Source organism: Chiloscyllium plagiosum, chromosome 1 (genome assembly GCF_004010195.1).
Source record: "Chiloscyllium plagiosum isolate BGI_BamShark_2017 chromosome 1, ASM401019v2, whole genome shotgun sequence".
In the NCBI taxonomy this organism is placed as follows: domain Eukaryota; kingdom Metazoa; phylum Chordata; class Chondrichthyes; order Orectolobiformes; family Hemiscylliidae; genus Chiloscyllium; species Chiloscyllium plagiosum.
In genome coordinates, this window is record NC_057710.1 from 94,434,774 (window position 1) to 94,453,789 (window position 19,016).

The 19,016-nt window shown below is 39.9% G+C and overlaps 1 protein-coding gene across 4 annotated transcripts in view; it reads left to right on the forward strand.

Moving 5' to 3' along the window:
- The window catches only part of atp8a1 (ATPase phospholipid transporting 8A1), a 354,037-nt gene that overhangs the window by 199,545 nt on the left and 135,476 nt on the right, over positions 1 to 19,016 (forward strand). For all 4 annotated transcript variants that reach the window (XM_043691984.1, XM_043691994.1, XM_043692004.1 and 1 more), the window contains 2 exons: positions 11,769 to 11,838; positions 16,790 to 16,874. In XM_043691984.1, the coding sequence (XP_043547919.1) occupies positions 11,769 to 11,838; positions 16,790 to 16,874 (155 nt within the window). The remainder of the gene's footprint in view (positions 1 to 11,768; positions 11,839 to 16,789; positions 16,875 to 19,016) is intronic.

Genomic DNA, 19,016 nt, shown 5'->3' on the forward strand with positions numbered 1-19,016 from the left:
ATAGGGGTGTTCACACAGAAGGAAAGAAAATCCTAGGGTCAAGCCCCTGCTCATTACCTAACTAGCTGTTTTGATGGGGCATGGCAAAGCTTTGAAGAAAAGATGTTCACCAGGATGGCACAAAACCTGGTTAGGGAAGAAAGGACCAAATTAACATGAAGGGGGCTCATTGTGGGAAAAGATCTGCAAAAGCAAATCTCTGCAGCAAGCCATGTGATACTTAGAAAATTACATAGCCAAATGAGAGCCTAATTGCAGAGAGGTTTTAACTTCTTTGTTAAATATATCTTCACTTAAGTTAAAATCACACAACACCAGGTTATAGTCCAACAGGTTTAATTGGAAGCACACTAGCTGGTGTTGTGTGATTTTTAACTTTGTACACCCCAGTCCAACACCGGCATCTCCAAATCACATCTTCACTTAAAGTATCTAAGAATGTGAAAAGGGATTTGCCTTGTGGAAGAAGAAAGTAAAACAATAGTTCAGGATTTTTTTATTGTTGTGTTATAGGCATCACTGGCTGGCCAGTATTTATTGCCTGTCCCTTGAGGTGGTAGTGAGCTGCTGACTTGAACCACTGTAGTCAGTATGCTTTGGTTTGTCTTTTGTTGAAACTTACTAAAGTTAAAATATTTCTCTTTTTCAAATCTTGACCCAACCCAAGGATAATGTTTGCTGTTGAATCAATTTCTGCTTATTGCATTTCGTTATTGCAATTAGTTGTGAAGCATTTGGTTTTGCAAGTTATTACACAGTCGTAGACTCAAGAAGTAGTAAAATAGTGTATGTCTTAGTGTTCAGTACAACCTGGAGTCAAGCTTCAATCAACATTACCTGTACTATCTAGGCATATTTTCACAAACAATTACCTCACAATTACTATTTTTGCTTTGATTGCTTCTATTCATATTCTGTAATTTCCTACCAGTTCCTCTGACTTCAGTCTTCCCAAAATTCAGTCACCAGCATCTGATAAAACAGTAAGTCTTACAACCATCACTGTTGCAACTGGCCTCTAATGTGTTGCTCCCTTCCTCTTAACAACAAAATACAAATTTTTATCCTCAGTGAAACATCCTTCCACGACTTTGCCTTACTGAAGCTCTGCCTCAACTCATTGCCAATCCCTAAACTTTCATGTGCCCCATCTTCCAGTCCTAAATAAAACCTCTGTCTTTATGGCTGAATTAGTCAGAATCATTTTGTATGTATGCTTAGCCTCAGTATCGGCCTTAAAAAAGGACCTGAAAATGCTGCTTTAAAGTAGAAAACAATGATTTATCACCCAGTCATGTTTTGCTGCTTGGGGAAATTGTAATCCATATGTTCTGTACACGAATACTCTTTGTCATGTATACACATATTTCCATTCCTTTCTTTATAAAAATAAAGATTTATGTAACTTCTGTTACACATTGTACATTCTACTGTTGGTAGATGTGCTTGTTTCTCACTATTCTCATTCAACAGTTTCTCCCAGATTCCTTTTGAGCTTCAGTTGATTAAATATATTAGTTTGGTGTTTGCGCAGTTCATATCTTTTTAAATTTCTTTTGGCTTCTCAAAAGAATTACTTGTGTTCAGAAATATATCTGACAATGCAATCAGCCTGAGTCTTTGATAAGAGTGATTCATATCTTCTAATATTGAAAAGATAACTTTTCAATTGACACTTCTGATTTCAATGCAATTACTATTTAAATTAAGAAACCAAAGTGAGGGTCAGTTAGAAGACATGATGGACATTGATATGCAATGTTTTGTAGAGATAAAGAAAGATCAGAAAACAATAAGCTGTCATTTGTTGAGGTACTTGGAAAGAATAACTTGGAACAGAAGAACATGCAGTACGTCCCAATTAGAAACATGAACAAGGAGGACAAATATATAACTGACACACAGTTTTGGAGATTACAAAGAGCAAAACTATATTAAGCACCATGGTAGAGAATCAAGAAAATATGATGTGAAAAGCTTCTACTTTTCCAATATAGAATTTCTCCTGTAGCATTTCTAACTGATACAAATATACAAACAAGAAGTAGGTCATTGGTCACTTGAGCCTCCCCAGACATTTACTAAATCCAACTGATTGTAGCCTCAAATCCATATCCCATCTACCTAGGAAATATTTTACCCCTTGCATAACAAGAATCTATCCACCTCTTCCTTAGCAATGTTCAAGGAATTTCCTTCCACCAGCTTTTCAGAATGAGAGCTCTGTTTTGCTTCATTGAGGAGGCACATTGGAAATCAAAGCCTTGCTATTCTATCGCTGATAACTGGACATTAGTCCACAGACCAATCAACATTATGTTGCCAGCAAAAGCTGCATTTCTACACCAGCTCAGTTCCAAATTTTTTGCAATTACTGTTTATTCAAACTGTTCATACAATGCTTGCCATGTATCAGGTTATTTGCTTTTAAAACTGCACCCATTCTTTCAAATATCTGATTTGAAATAGCTTTCTCAGGAGTAGGGTGTAGGTTTGCTCACTGAGCTGTAGGTTTGATATTCAGATGTTTCATTACCTGGCTCGGTAACATCATCAGTGGTGACCTCCAAGTGAAACGAAGCTGTTGTCTCCTGCTTTCTATTTATATCTTTCTCCAGGATGGGGTTCCTGGGGTTTGTGGTGATGTCATTTCCTGTTCGTTTTCTGAGGGGTTGATAGATGGCATCTAGATCTATGTGTTTGTTTATGGCGTTGTGGTTGGAGTGCCACAAAAGAAAACCCACCATTTTGACTGGGACAACACATCTATCCTGGGAGAAAGTGAGGACTGCAGATGCTGGAGATCAGAGCTTAAAAATGTGTTGCTGGAAAAGCGCAGCAGGTCAGGCAGCATCCAAGGAGAAGGAGAATCGACGTTTCGGGCATAAGCCCTTCTTCAGTCCCATCTATCCTGGGACAGGCTAAGCAAAGACATGCCAGAGAATTCCTAGAGGCCTGGCACTCCAACCACAACGCCATAAACAGACACACAGATCTAGATGCCATCTATCAACCCCTCAGAAAACGAACAGGAAATGACATCACCACAAATCCCAGGAACCCCATCCAGAAAATATAAATAGAAAGCAGGAGACAACAGCTTCGCTTCACTTGGAGGTCGCCACTGATGATGTTACCTAGCCAGGTAATGCAACATCTGGCTTTCAAACCTACAGCTCAGTGAGCAAACCTACACCCTAAACCTCAACCTGAGCTAGAAACCTTGCATAGCTTTCTCATTTAAGTCTGTACTTTTTAAAAGCACAAAATAAAAATGCACGGTTCTTACAGCTTGAAAGGTCCTCAAACTTCTGAAGGAAAATTTTCCCTTAATCTCTGTTTTATGTAGGTGACCCCTTATTTTTAATCAATGACCCCTGTTTCTTGATTCTACAATAAGAGGATGTTTCCTACATCAACCCTGTCAAGTCCCCTCGATAGTGTATCTTTCAGTCAAGTTGCTTCTTACTGTTCAAAACTCCAGTTCATAGAAGCCTCGCCTGTCCGATGTTCCTTAAGAAGATGACCCGATCATTTCTGTTATTAGCCTGGTAAACTTTCACTGAAATATTTCCCATGTGTTAACATCTTTCCTTAAACAAGGTGACCAATACTGTTCATAGTATTCCAGATGTGACCTCTGTATGCGCCTCTCAACTTTTGTATTAATTTCCACTCTCAAGAAATTATACCATTCTACTAGCTTTCCTGTTTACTTGCTGTACCTGCTCATTCACTCATTCATTCATACCTGCATGCTAATCCTTTGTGATTCATGTACTAGGAAATTGTCATGAGAATCATGAGAGGTATAGACAGGGTGGATAGCAAGAAGCTTTTTCCCAGTGGGTGACACAATTACTAGGGGTCACAAGTTCAAGGTGAGAGGGGAAAAGTTTAAGGGAGATATGCATGGGAAGTCCTTTACGCAGAGGGTGGTAGGTGCCTGGAACGAGTTGCCAGCAGACGTGGTTGGGGCGGGCACAATAGCATCATTTAAGATGTGTCTAGACAGTTGCACGAATGGGCAGGGAGCAAAGGGATACAGAAAATACATGGTAGGTTTAGTTAGAGGATCTGATTGGTGCAGGCTTTGAGGGCTGAAAGGCCTGTTCCTGTGCTGTAATTTTCTTTGTTCTTTGAAATCCAGATTACTCTGCATCCCAGAGCTCTGCAATCTCTCACCAGTTAAATGATGGGTGTCTTCTTTTCTATATTCTGCCAAAATAGACAAGTTCACAATTTCCCACATTTTACTCCATTTCTAAAACCTGTGCCCAATATTTTAATCTATCTCTATCTTTTTATAGCCACCTTATGTCCTCTTCGCAACTTTTCTATCTATCTTTGTATCATCTGTAAATTTAGCAACCATACTTTCCATTTCTTCATTAAATTCATTTAAATAAATTGCAAATAGTTGAGATCCTAGCACTGATCCCTGTGGCATACCACTCATTACAAGTTGCCATCCTGAACATTAACATCAGGTGGGCCAGTGGGCTAAGGAGTGGCAGATGGAGTTTAATTTAGATAAATGTGAGGTGTTGCATTTTGGTAAGGCAAACCAGGACAGGACTTATGTAGTTAATGGTACAGCCAAGCAAAGTGTTGGCAAACAAAGAGACCTAGGGCGAAAGTGCATAGTTCCTTGAAAATGGAGTCACAGGTAGACAGGGTGGTGAAGAAGTCATTTGGCATGCTTACCTTCATTGGTCAGAACACTGAGAATAGGAGTTGGGATGTCATGCTGTGGCTGTACAGGAGATTGGTGAGGCCACTTTTAGAACACTGCAGTCAATTCTTGTCACCCTTCTGTAGGAAAGATATTGTTAAACTTGAGAGGATGCAGAAAAGATTTACAAAGGTTTTGCCAGGACTGGAGGGTTTGAGTTGTAGGGAGTGGCTGAATAGGCCGGGCCATTTTTCCCTAGCGTGTTGGAGGTTGAGGGGTGACCTTACAGAGGTTTGTAGAATCATGAGGGGCATGGATAGGGTAAATAACAAAAGTCCTTTTCCGAGGTTGGAGGTATCCAAAACTAGAGGGTATAGGTTTAAGGTGAGAGGGGAAGAATTTGAAAATGATCTGAGGGATAACTTTTCCACACAGAGAGTGGTGCATGTATGGAATGAGCTGCCAGAGGAAGTGGTGGTGGCAGAGACAGTTATAAAATTTAAAAGGCATCTGGATGGGTATATGAATAGGAAGGGTTTAGAGAGATATGTAGGAGAAAGTGAGAACTGCAGATGCTGGAGACCAGAGTTGAAAAATGTGGTGCTGGAAAAACACAGCAGGCCAGGCAGCATCCAAGGAGCAGGAGAATCAACGTTTCAGGTATAAGCCCTTCTTCAGGAAATATAGAGGGATATGGGCCAGATGCTGGGACTAGGTCAGATTGGGATGTCTCGTCAGCGTGGACAAGTTGAACTGAAGGGTCTGTTTCTATGCTGTTTAATATAACCGTTTGTTCCTACTCTCCACTTCCTGTTAGTCAGTTAATCATCTATCATGCCGCAACTTATAGACTTTAAGCTTTCTACAGCGACATTTGATATAGCATGCTGTCAAAGACATTCTGGAAATCTAAGTACAGAAGATCCACTGCTTCCCCTTTATCCGCAATGCATTGTTACTTCCTCAAAGAATTTCAATAGATTGATTTCCCTTTGACAAGACTATGTTGACTATGCATGATCATCTTGAACTTATCCAAGTCTCCTACTATAACTTTAATACAGCTTCTAATATTTACCCAAAGACAGACGTTAAGCCAACTTGCCCCATAGTTTCTTGTTTTCTGTCTCCATCCCTTTTTGAATAAAAATGTTACATTTGCTATTATCCAATCCATTGGACCTTCCCCAATTTGGGAAAATTTAAATCAATGAATGAAATAGCTCACTATCCACTTCTTTTAAGACCCTAGAATGAAGTCGATCAGGACCCAGGCATTCAATTATCCAATCCTCCAACAATTTACTCAGACCACTTCTCTGGTGATTGTGATTTTTCCTGAGTTCTTCCCTCTCTCCCTCAATTTCCAACTGTATTGCTGCTTCTGGGATGTTACTTGTATCCTTGAAAGTAAAGACTGAATGCAAGATATCTATTTAATTTACCTCCATCTCTACTTCTCCAAACTCGCTTTATGTAGGACCAATGCTCACTTTGTTTACTTTGTACAGACTTACAGAAATGGTTCCCATCTGTTTTTATGTTTCAACATACTCTAATTCTTCCCACTTTTTTTTATTTATCACTTGTCACTTCTTTTTAGATATTCTGATGAATCCTCTAATCTGCCACCCACCTTTGCGCAGTTATATGATCTTTCTTTAAGTTTGATGGCAGTTTTTAACTTTTCTCTTTAACCACAAACGGGGGTCTGTTTCTTTGAATTTTCCTTACAGTTTGGAATGTGTTCTGTGCATTCTGAAATCACCACGTAAGGACCCATGGGCATCATGCAATGTTCTGAGCCATCAGTAGCTGCAGAATTGTCCTTAATCACAGTAACTTCATAACTCAGTATATCCCCATTTCTACTAAAACAATCAAGCCAAGGGGTGAATCATGCTTCAACCTGGACAGGAGGGCATGCCTGGAGAAGCATCATAAATTTAAAAAAAGATGCCAACCTGTTAATGCTACAACACCAGGATACTTGCATGTCAAAAAGTATAAGCTGCAAGTGATGAATACAGCTAAAGGATTTAGTAGTGATGAGAAGTTTAACACCTTATTAGAGGTGGAGGTTCCACAAAATATCTCCATCCTGAATGATAGAAGAGCCCAGCACAGCCAGATGTGCCAAGTGAATGAGCCATCTTGGCTTCCTCTGGAGGTCCGAGCATTTCAGGTTCACTGCACGCAACATCAAGAAATGGTGGAGGCGCTGGATATGGCAAAGGCTATGCATCCTGACAACATTCTGGCAATAGTACTGAAGATGTGTGCTCCTGAACTTGTCACTCCCCTAGCCACGCTGAACCAGTATAGTTACAACACTGGCTTCTACCTGACAATGTGAAAAATTGCCCAGCTGTGTCCTATACAGAAAAAGCAGGGCAAGCTCAACCCAGCCAATTACCACTACATTCAGTCAGTCTGCTCTCAATCATCAATAAAGTGATGAAAGGTATCATTAGCAGTGCTATCCAGCAGCACTTGCTCAGCAATAATCTGCTCACTAATGGCCAGTTTGGATTCTGCCAGGGATACTCAGCCCCTGACCTGAATGCAGCCTTGGTTCAAACTTGGCCAAATGAGCAGAATTCTAAAGGTGATGTGAGAGTGACAGCCCTTGACATCAAAGACACTTCAATAGTGTGTGGCATCAAGGAGCCCTAACAAAACTGGAATCAGTAGGAATCAGGATTAAACTCTCCATTGGAGTCATGCCTGACACATAGGAAGATGATTATAGTTGTTAGAGGTAAATTATCTCAGCTCCAGAGTATCTCTGCAGCAGTTCCTCAGGGTAGTGCCCCAGACTCCGCCATCTTCAGCTGTTTCATCAATGACCTTCCATCATAAGCTCAGCTGTAGGTTGCCCTTCTTTCATTACTCACATTTAATATTTAGAGAATTTTACACGTGTCAGATGACAGATTAGAATAAGTCTGTGTTGTGAATGCTATGGAATCTTTATGGACAGCTGTCAGCAAGGTAAAAAGTAATATGTTACAAGAAGAAAAAATGCTAAACAAAAGTTTGGTCAGGCAGAAAATTAGATAATTTCAAGTTAGTGACCTTTCATCAGAACAGCAAACACTGTTCCTTCAAAAATCTGTCCCAATTATTGACAACTCCATTCCCCAATGTAGACAATGGTCTGATTTGAGGAGTGATTTTTAATATAGCCCATTACAAAACCATCTTTAAAACTCTGACTGAAATGTCTTTGGAGATGTTTTACAATGTTTTTACATTTGTAAGGAAGTCATAAACAATATATAATATGCCACTGGGGATGTATGCAGTGCCTGTGAAGTAGTTAATCTGTCACAGGCGTCCACCACCACACAATTGGGGCAATTTACAGCATTGTTTCTCAATAGTGGCTCCAAGTAGCTGCTTGCACATAGTAGTGATTGAACTGGGTGAGAGCAGCAGATTGTTGTTGTCAATGCTATGTGCTCTATTAAAGAACCTTTTATAAATTACATCAATGCTGAGTTACTTGACCACTACTGGAAGTTGGTTTAATTTATGACTAATTTTAGTTCATTTATTTTGTTTAGGGCCACATAATTACGGACTGAGTATTTAGCAGTGGCCCACCTCAATTTTCACACGTGCACCTATAATGTTATTCTGTACCCATCTCCCATTTCTATACAAATGTATATTAGTCACTAATATTGGAAGTTCTACCAGAGAAAATTATTTCCATTGTTTTTCATCTGCAAGAGAAATTCAGTCTTATTTTGATCTTTTTATATGCTTATTCTTCACAAGGGCCCATTTATAATGTTTGTGGCCTACATAAAATTAGTATTTTGTGCTTGCCATTAAAGTCACTTTTTCTAATAACACAATACGAATTTAAGTAGTTCATTTTTCTCGCCATTTCAACATAGTCTCTACCTTATTTTAAGGTCTGATGCGAGCAAAGTGGAGTCATTTAGCAAAATGTAAAATTTTGTGGCAAAATCCAGGCCCATGTCAACTCAGTTAATAGTGTGCTAAATTGTTAAAGTGTTACAAGTTTATCATTCATACAATTGGTGAGTTCTGGTAATATATCCAGTTCCAGATGGCAAAGGCAAATCAATGGTCAGGAGAGTTGTATCAAATCTTTCTTTTCAGTAAAAGGTGTTTTCCCTGCTTGTTCCTGAAGGTACCCTTCACAGGGGGGCAGATTGTACTGAAGGCAGCAGTGCCAATTGTTAAAGAGCTGTTTTTTGCAGTTCTTTTCTCTGGATGGTTCCTCTTGAGATTATCGATCTATGTTCTAACATTCCGAGTGCAAAACTTAGTCTTTACCATCAAAGGAATAAAACTCTATGTGCGCGTGTGGGTGTATCCCCGGCCAGATGACGGAGGGACAGGCTGATGGTAGGCCATCAGTTCCAGCCTCTCCCTGTTTGGAGTGAGCTGAGGGGATTCTGAAGGGGACTGCTCAGTCCAAGAAGCTGCTACCCAAAGACACCTCTTGCAGGCACCAAGTGACCTTCACTGAACTGTCACCTGTATGTGTATTCTTGTTAAGGGACTCACTGGTTCACAGCTCTGTCCTTGTTGCCAATTCGCATCCCTTCTGTCTACCTCAACAGAGGTATACATTGAATCATTTGAGGTGGCTACATTTGCATAGTAGGTGCAAACCAAACCTACCACAACTATTTTAAAATGACATTAAAAATGCCATTTTAAAGATTGTTTTTTCTGTGCTTTTAATTCTGGCTCAGTCCAATGTTGTTTTCCCTCTATCTCTTTCTTACCTAATTTGTCATTCAACGTGCTCACTTTAATTTGCCCTCCTTCTTAAGTCATCCAGTGTTAATTTGCAAACCTTGTGTCTCATTGGCCCTGTGCAATCTGACTTGTCCCCTTTCCATCATCATGCTGCCTTCAGCAACTTGTTGAGCAAGGTATTCTTGATTTGAATAGGGGCAGGCCTGACTTAGGACAAGAAACCATTAGGTGACCTGCCAAATCAAACCATGAACTAATGTTGCAGTTTGACAGCTGTGAGCACTGTACCTTTTATAATATTTACTGTGCAGTTTTCCCTTAGCTGTCCTAGCCCTCCCCAAATCTTTCACTTGAATCTTCTTTTTTTTTAGTAAATTAGAAGAGTCTATATTCAAATGTAAAGCACTTGCGGTGCAGTTGGTCATTTTGCTTTCTCCTTGCTGGCTTCCACAATATCAGAAATCAAATTGATCTGGCTGTGATTTATGTGTTTAAGATTTATGAAGTGGTTGTTCCTCTTCTGGACTATTGTTAGTGTTGGATACTAGTGTTAGTTCCCCTAAAAAGAAACAAAGTAGTCCACCATATGTTGTTGTTTCTCATGTAAAATTTCTTTTCTTACAATATTAACTTGTTCTTCAAAGTTCTGTTTCAAGGCATGAATGAATGTTGCTGATTTGATTTGGTTCAAGAGTGTGGTGCTGGAAAAGCACAGCAGATCAGAAAATATCCAAGGTGCAGGAGAACTGACATTTCAGGCATAAGCCCTTCCCCATTCCTGATGAAGGGCTTTTGCCCGAAATGTCGATTCTCCTGCTCCTCGGATGCTGCCTGACCTGTGCTTTTCCAGCACCACACTCTCGACTCTGATCTCTAGCATCTGCAGCCCTCACTTTCTCCAAGTTAATTTGATTTGGTGTCAAATCTAAAAGCTGTTTAAAATCTTAAGAATTGAATATTTCATGCTTGCCAATAGATTGATCTATCACGTGGATAGTGCGGGACGGTGGCTCAGCAGTTAGCACTGCTGCCTCACAATGCCAGGGATCCGGGTTTAATTCCAGCCTCAGCTGACTGTGTGTCTGGAGTTTGTTCCCAGTGTCTGTCTAGGTTTCCTCCGGGAGCTCTGGTTTCCTCTCACAATCCAAAGATGTGCAGGTTGGATACATTAGTCAGGGGAAAACTATAGGATAAAAGGGCAGTGGAATGGGTCTAGGTGGGTCACTCTTCAGAGGGTCAGTGTGGACTTGTTAGGCCGAAAGGCCTATTTCCACACTGTAGGGATTCTAGGTTCTAGCTTTGAAAGCCTTTCTGATTGAAGCACTGACGTAGGTGAATATTGTTGCACTGAGATACTGTTGATAGGTGATAGAAGTTGTTGATCATTTTCTTAACTTGGAAGAATCTGATTGTGTTGTATTACACTTACTATGTTTTGCTGCGGTTTTTTTAATTGATCAGAGTTATTGTTCTGTTGGCATCCACTCTGCATTGCCAACTGAGCTACACACATCCTCCCCACCCAGCCCTATACTCCAACCACCACTCCTGCTCCATACAGCTTATGGTCATCTGGTCTCCACCTGACCTAAACTTACTCCATGTGCCTTGCTTCTCTATTCACCATTCCATCTGACCTTGCCTTTATCCTAGCCCTGGTGTTATTTCGCACTCTTTCTCCCTGGCCACCCCCTCCCACTTCTGTGCAATCTTGCCTCCTGTGCCCTAACTCCTCCACTACTTAATCTGGCTGCGAGGAATTCATCTCCTGGCTCCTAGTTTTGCTGGTGGCTTCTTCTGTTCTTGGGCTCCACCTTGTGGCTGGAGCTGGTGACTTCACGGTCAAAAGCTGGTACCTGCACCTACCAAGGTCTGCATTAGATAGAGCGTTGTCAATCAAAAGTGCATGACTATATGATTAATGTTTTTAATTATACTGGACCTTACAGTATTTCTTTTACTGTATATTTAATAATGCATTTTATGTTGCAATTTATTTCAGCAAGGCATGCACAATTCTGCCCATGTTTGGTTACTATTGAATAGGAATTTCTAGTTCACTTAAAATTGATTCACATAAAGTGGTGATTCTCAAGAATATAGCCATAACGTGAAATAAAGACTCAGTGCAATATGGCTGGATGTTAAACATACCTTGAAATTGTCAAAAAAAATTGTACTCAAGTTATAACTTGTCATTTCTTCTTCCATTGATATATCAATTGTTAATTATGTGCAAGTACTCAAACTTTTGGTGACCTGTAACTGAACTAGTAAAAGCTTATTTCTGACAATCTTGTAAAATCTACAAAAGGGGCATGTGTGACTTTGGTCTGGTTTCTTACAGCAATAGAAAGCGGATGTCTGTGATTGTCCGTATGCCATCAGGAAAGCTGCGACTTTACTGTAAAGGAGCAGTAAGTCTTCCACTAAAATTCATTCTAATTTAACAGTATTTTCATAAAGTTGTTCTTGTTTTTTTTATTTATATATTTTATATATATATATACACACATATAAAATGATTTTTGTTCACTTTCAGATCGAAGCAAACAATTACCTATACTTCATTGAAGCTAGTCTATTGTATTCACAGTTCACAATAAAAACTGAAAGAACTGTGGCTGCTGTAAATCAGAGACAAAAATAGAGTTTGCTAGAAAAGCTCTGCAGGTACGGCAGTAACTGTGCAGAGAAATCAAAGTTAACATTTCGGGTTGAGTTCAGTTCTAAGGAATCATCACTTGACTCGAAATGTTAACTCTGATTTCTCTTTACTGTTCAGAAATTGGCCTCCTCTACATTGGGAGACAAAACACAGACTGGGGGACCGCTTTGCGGAACACCACTGTTCTGTCTACAAAAATGATCCTCATCTTTCCGTTGTCTGCCACTTCAGCACACCACTGTGTGTTCCCAGGTTCATGTTTCTGTCTCAGGTCTGCTGTGATGCTGCAGCAAAACTCAATACAAGCTGGAACAACATCACATCTTTCACCTAGGTGCCTTGTAGCCATCAGGACTAAATGATGAGTTTAACACTTTCACAGCGTTAACACCACCTCAATGTTTGTTTCCCACCACCATGCCCCCAGATCCTGTTCTGTAATGGGTTATCCTATCACAGCCAATCCATTTTCAACTATTCACACTTCCCGTTATCATCAAGTCAGCATTTATTTCTCTCTTGGCTTGCTATCAGAAAACCATTTGTCAGCCTCCCTTCTCCCTCCCTCACTCTCCCTCCCTCACTCTCCCTCCCTCACTCTCTCTCCCACCCTCTGAGCACTGTCACCATTCATTCAACTCACTCCTTTTCCCCCCATTACCCCCATCATTAGTATAAATACCACCATTTCTCAGCTGCTTTCAATTCTGACCAAGGTTACTGGATGTGAAACATGAACTCTGTTTCTTTCTCCGTAGATGCTGCCAGACCTGCTGAGTTTCTCCAAAACTTTGTTTTTATTTCAGATCTACAGCAACCGGGCTCTTATGTGTTAATGACTTTCCTTTCTTGATTATTAATCAGAAGTGGAATTATAGTCATTTAAATCAAGATAAAAGTTGTATTTCAACTGTAGTTCGTGACAAAATAAATCTACTGTAAAGATATAGAAGTAAAAATAAAATTGGAACTGCAGTGTAAGTCAGGCAAGATCTGTGGAGAGAAACTGAAAGGTAAATTTTGGGTCAATGAATTTTCCTCAACTGAAGAACAAAACTTTTTTGGTGAAAGTGTAGAGGAAGAACCAAAAAGAAGCTCTGTGATAAGCAGAGAGTAGAAGAAATTAAATGACAAACTATTTAATAATGCAAAAGCCAAAGAGACTGCTAATAGGTGTAGTCATGGAATAACTGGACAGTGGCAGTGTAGATATAGGATTTGCTGAGTGATAAGTATCATTAATTTGGTTAATGGATGTTCTTCTGGCTAAAAAGAAATCTGATGTGGAGTTCCCTCAAAGCAGTGCTGGCACCCTTGCTTTTCCTGATCCATATTAATGATCTAGACAACTTCAAAATTTGTAGATGACTCAAAACTTGGAAGCCATGTAAATGTGAGGGAGCAGTGCAGACCTTCAAAAAGACAAAGACAAGTTGGAGGAGTTGGTGGTGAGCATCAGAATAACTTTAATGTAGAGAAATGTGAGGTGATACATTTTGGTAGGAAGATCAAGATTAAAAAAAGCACAACTCTAAAAGAGGTGCAAAAGCAAACGGACTTAGGTACATATGTACACTTGTCATTGAATGTAGCAGAGCATGTTGAGAGAAATGTTAGTGAAGCGCACACAGTATTCTAGGTTTTATTAGGGCATTGAGAACAAAAGTAAGAGTACTATGTTAAACTTAATTCAGGCACTTGTTTGGCCTCAGTTGGAATAATGCATTAACTTTCGATAGAGATAGGTTCTTGATTAGTAAGGGGATCAAAATTCTGGGGAGAATCGGATTAAGAAATATATCAACCATGATTGAATGGCAGAGCAGAATTGATGGGCCAAATGACATCATTCTGCTGCTATCTCTTATGGCCTTATAGCTCTGGTTTTTCATGTGCAGAAGGATCTGAGACTATTGGAGGACATGCAAGACAGATTTATGAGAAATGGTTCCAGGATGAAACATTTCAATTATGAAGATAGTGCCAACTTCTCCAATCTGTTTTCCCTGGAGAGGAGAAGGCTGAAATGAGATCAGACTAAAATATCTAAAATCATGAGAAATCTGGACAGATTAAATAGGGAGGAAGTGTTCTCTCACAAATGGATCGAGAACAAGAGGGCACAGATTTAAAGTAATTAAAAAATTTTCAAAAAGGGCATTGGATGGAAGAAACATGCTTTCATGTGATGAGAATTTAGGTTCTGGAATGAGCAACATGAGTATGTGGAAGAGGCCATTTCTTTTTCTTTTATTCTCTTATGAAATATAGGCTTCACTATCTGAGCCAGTACTTATTACCCGTCTCTAGTTGCCCTTGAGAAGGTGGTGGTGAGCTGCAGTCCACATGCTGTAAATTGACTCACAATGCCCTTGTGGTGGGAATTCCAAGATGTTGACCCAGCAACAGTGAAAGAGTGGTGATCTGTTTCCAAGTCATGATGGTCAGTGGCTTGGAGGGGAATTTGCAGGGGATAGCATTCCCATGTATTTACTGCCCTTTTCCTTCTAAATAGAAGTAACCATGGGTGTGGAAGCTGCTGTTTAAGGAATTTTGATGAATTTCTGCAGTGCATCTTGTAGACGGTACTCACTGCTGCAGCTGAACTTTGAAGGTGGAGGAAATGACTGCCTATGGATATTGTGCTAAAAAGCCAAAGATATTAAGGGATGTGGAATCAAGACAGGTGTATGGAGTTAGGCCACATTTCAGCGAGGATCCTCATTGAATGGTGGAACAGGCTAAATGGCCTACTCCTTTCCTGTAATTGTATTGCTTGGTCCTGAATGGTGTTGAGCTTTTGGAGTGTTGTTGAAATTGCATCCATCCAGGCAAGTGTGGAGTATTCCATCACACTCCTGACTTGTGCTTTGTATATAGTGGACAGGCTCCGAGGAGTCAGGAGGTGAGTGACTCTCTGTAGTATTCCTAGCCTCTGACCTGCTCTTGTAGCCTCAGGATTTCTATGGCTAGTCCAGTTCAGTTTCTGGTTAGTGGTAAACTGCCATCAATGTTGCTAGTGAGGTATTCAGTGATGGCAATACCATTGAACATCAAGGGGCGATGGTTAGATCACTCTTATTCGAGATGGTCATGCCTGTCATTCCATGTGCAAGGAAGAAGGCAGGAGACTAGTGGTAGGTCAGATGCCTCTTTAAAGAGCTAGCACAGATGTGATAGACCAAATGGCCACCACCTGTGTTGTATCAATCAATCTGCGATTCTGTAAAGAAACAAAAGGTTGTGTTCATAAGAGACAGAAATGGATATATAGCAGCCATCTGAAGATACTAAGGCAATAAAGGAACAAGCCTGCAAAACGTTTATCAACACAGAACAAAGTGGAGGCAGAGGTTATGGACTAGAGTTGTTGAACTCCACATTCAGTTCAGAAGCTTGTACAGAGCCAAAACAAAAGATTTGGTGCTTTTTCCTTGAGTTTGTATTCAGCTTTGCTGGAGCAGACCTTGCTCAGAGACATTGAAGTAGCAGTGAGGTACAGAACTAAAATGACAAGGTACAGGACAACTTGAGGCCTGTTGTTGTGCTCCAACTTTGAATATTATTGGCTACCCCTCACTTTACAGAATCGAGTGCAATTCTTGGCACCAGACTTCAGGGAAGATTTCAAAAACCTGGAGAGCATATACTGCAGTTTTACAAGGATGCTAGGGAGTTGTGGCATCATGGTAATGTCACTGAACTCATAGTCCAGAAACCAGACTAATATTCTGGGGATATGGGTTTGAATTGCACCATGGTAGATGGTGGTAATTTCAATAACATCAGGAATAAAATAGCTGGTTTAGTGTTGATCTTTTAATGACTGACCATTGTTGTAGACACCCATTTGGATCACTTTGTGCTTTAAGGAAGGCAATCTCCCAAGTTTACTTTAATCTGGTCGACATGAGACTCCAGATCCACAGCAATGTTGTTGATTTTAAACTGCCCTTTAGACAATTACGTATGGTGCATCAAAGTTATAACTCTGATATTGCCCTGATGTGAAAAACTATGATGAAAATGTAGAACCTTAAATAGCACTTAATAGAGGAAAACTTTCTATGCAGCATCCACTAATGTGTGGCCATTTCAAGGCAAGATCTAAGCTATAAGTCAGCGGTTTCAGGCGAAGGCTATAAGGCCTCGTGCCAATGTCCAGCCATATGTGAAAGAGATTAAGATTAGACATAAAATTTCTCCATTCACATTCATTTCCTTGCCTTGAGAGTCGGAGCTTGGCATTGATTTTAGTCACTAAGTGGCATTGGTTGGAGCACAGTGTAACTGCATGCCACCTTGGTGGCTAATGGTTCATGGAACCTCCATCCCACATTGTCATAATCTAGTATGTTTATGACTCTAATTACCTTTGTAACAAGGGTTCATTTCAGTATACCATGTTTTGTTGAATGTGGACACATACAGCTGAGGATTTTCAACAGAACAACTCAACAAGAGTCTGTACGCCCTTGGTTGGAACAATTCCTGCAGCAGACAAACAGGCTCCATCATCAGGCTTGAAACATCAGCCTCAATTCTCTACCTCATAAAGTGAGCCTGGTCTTGGAAATTACACTAATTCCTGATAATGGGCATAGAGTTTTATATAATGCAAGATATGATCTGAAGTAATTATCGTGCAAGTTCAGTGATTTTAAAACAGCTGTATTTGAAAACATGATCTTATTTTACAGGATACGGTTATTTATGAGCGGCTGTCTGAGAGCTCAAGATACAAGGACATTACTTTGAAGCATTTAGAGCAGTTTGCTACAGAAGGTTTGTATTTTTAAGTGTAAATCTGAGTATTTCTAAGTAATTTTAATTAATAATGTGGAGTTGCCAATTGTTTTCCACTCAAGTGTCAGCATAATCCAAGTGGCAAGAATAAACCAGCACGAAAGATTGCAGAATTTAAAAAGCAAGGGAATTACACCCATAACCATTAGTTTTAAGTACTGACCTTACATACGTGTTCAAAAGTCAATTCACTCAAAGCAGATTGAGTGCACAATCCTAGGTAGCCCCTCAGTCAACACGGCTCACTGCATTGCACCCAGATGTTAGCATGCTAATGACTAGCTTTACTTTACAACCTCACTCATCTCTGTTCTTCACACTTTTGTCACAAGTAAGCACTTCAAATTCAGTTAATTGACCTATCCTTGATACATAACACCTACAGGCTTTTTGTGCAGTGGTAACATCTCTACGTCTGAGCCAAGAGGTCTGACCTGGCCTGGAGGCATGTCATAACATATCTGAACAAGTTCATAAAAAATAACAAAACAATTAGACATGTCACCAGTATTCAGCTGAAATGCTTGTCTGGCCTTCTCCTTAATCTGCAACAGCTCCACCTTCGAAATCTGTCATCTCTATCACATGGAAGAACAAGATCAGCAATTCTATTGGAATGCCTCCACCTGCAAGGTTCATTCCAATCATACACCATCGTCATTCCTTCCCTGACATTTGGTCAGAATCCTAAAACTGCTTTATGCTGAGTACTTACACAAGCAGCAGCTTAAAAAGGCATAATCTCAAGGTTGACTACAGATGAATGATAAATGCTGATAAGTGGTGTACATATCATGAGCAAGCTTATCAAAAAAAATTGAGTCCAGACTTTTAATTTTGTTAATCTCGAGGCCCTTTTTTCCAAATTTTCCATCAGTCATTAGTTGGAAATGGTAATCCTGAAACCATTGAATGGTTTAAATTTGTGCCATTAAATTTAAGTGAAAACTTGGATGCAACTCTAACTCAGCCTGAGTGAGACCATTTTCAAAGCTGGATACATTGGACTGATTATGCCCCCAGCAGAAACTCCACGCCAATATGCTGAACAATGACATGGTGGCTCAGTGGTTAGCAGTGCCAGGGACCCAGGTTTGATTACACCTTCAGACAACTGTCTGTGTGGAGTTCACACATCTTTCCCCCCCACCCCTCCGTGTCTGTGTAGGTTTCCTCTGCATTCTCTGGTTTGCTCCCACAGTCCAAAGATGTGTAGTTTAGGTGGATTGGCCATGCTAAATTGCCTATTGTGTACAGAGTTGTGTAGGCTAGGAAGAAATGAAGGGTTATAGGGTCTAGGTGGGATGCTGTTCAGTGGGTCAGTGTGGTCTCAATAGGCTAAATGGCTTGCTTTCACACTAGGGACTCTATAATCCTATGATAAATGTAATTTTTTTTTAATTTTGAAGGTATCTATTTTATTTCAGTGCCCCCTCTTCTGTTTTTCTGGCCTTCATAATAAATGCATATGTAATATAGCATTTATTGTTCATGCAACAGTATTTTGGAGTATAAAGGCCTAAATAGGATATGAAACAAAGTGGAGTAAGACTGACTCCTCCAGAGGATCTGACATGCACCAGAGAACAGAGCGGTCAGATCCTAACTCTGGATTCTAGCTGCATTCACATGAAAGTTACAATTATACTGTGTGTAATTAGACCTTCGGTTTTCAATGATAATACTAATTGTAGGACCTGAAACATTTAGTATTATGACCAGAAATATAGAATTTGTATTGGAAAGCATTCCACGTGCACAACACCGTGACCCAGTTCTACTGTAAAATGTGAATCGGTATCTTAATTGTGATGCATGGTTCAAGTATATTAACAGCTGAATTGTAACCATTTGTTCCACCGCATAAAAGCCACAGCTAATTTGCTCTCAGATCTTCAAGCAACTGTTGAAAAGATTCATTAAAGTAAGACTCCAAGAGAACTGCAAACGGATTAAATAACTGTGCTGTTGCTGTTTCATGTCCGAGCAGAAGTGTTTTAGCTTTAATAATAACTAATACTGTGAATTACTAATTATGAAATGCAATTTACAGGAATTAAGTATTGGAGTTAAAGTGATTATTTTGCACAGAGAAAACATTAAAACATAGTATGCATTACT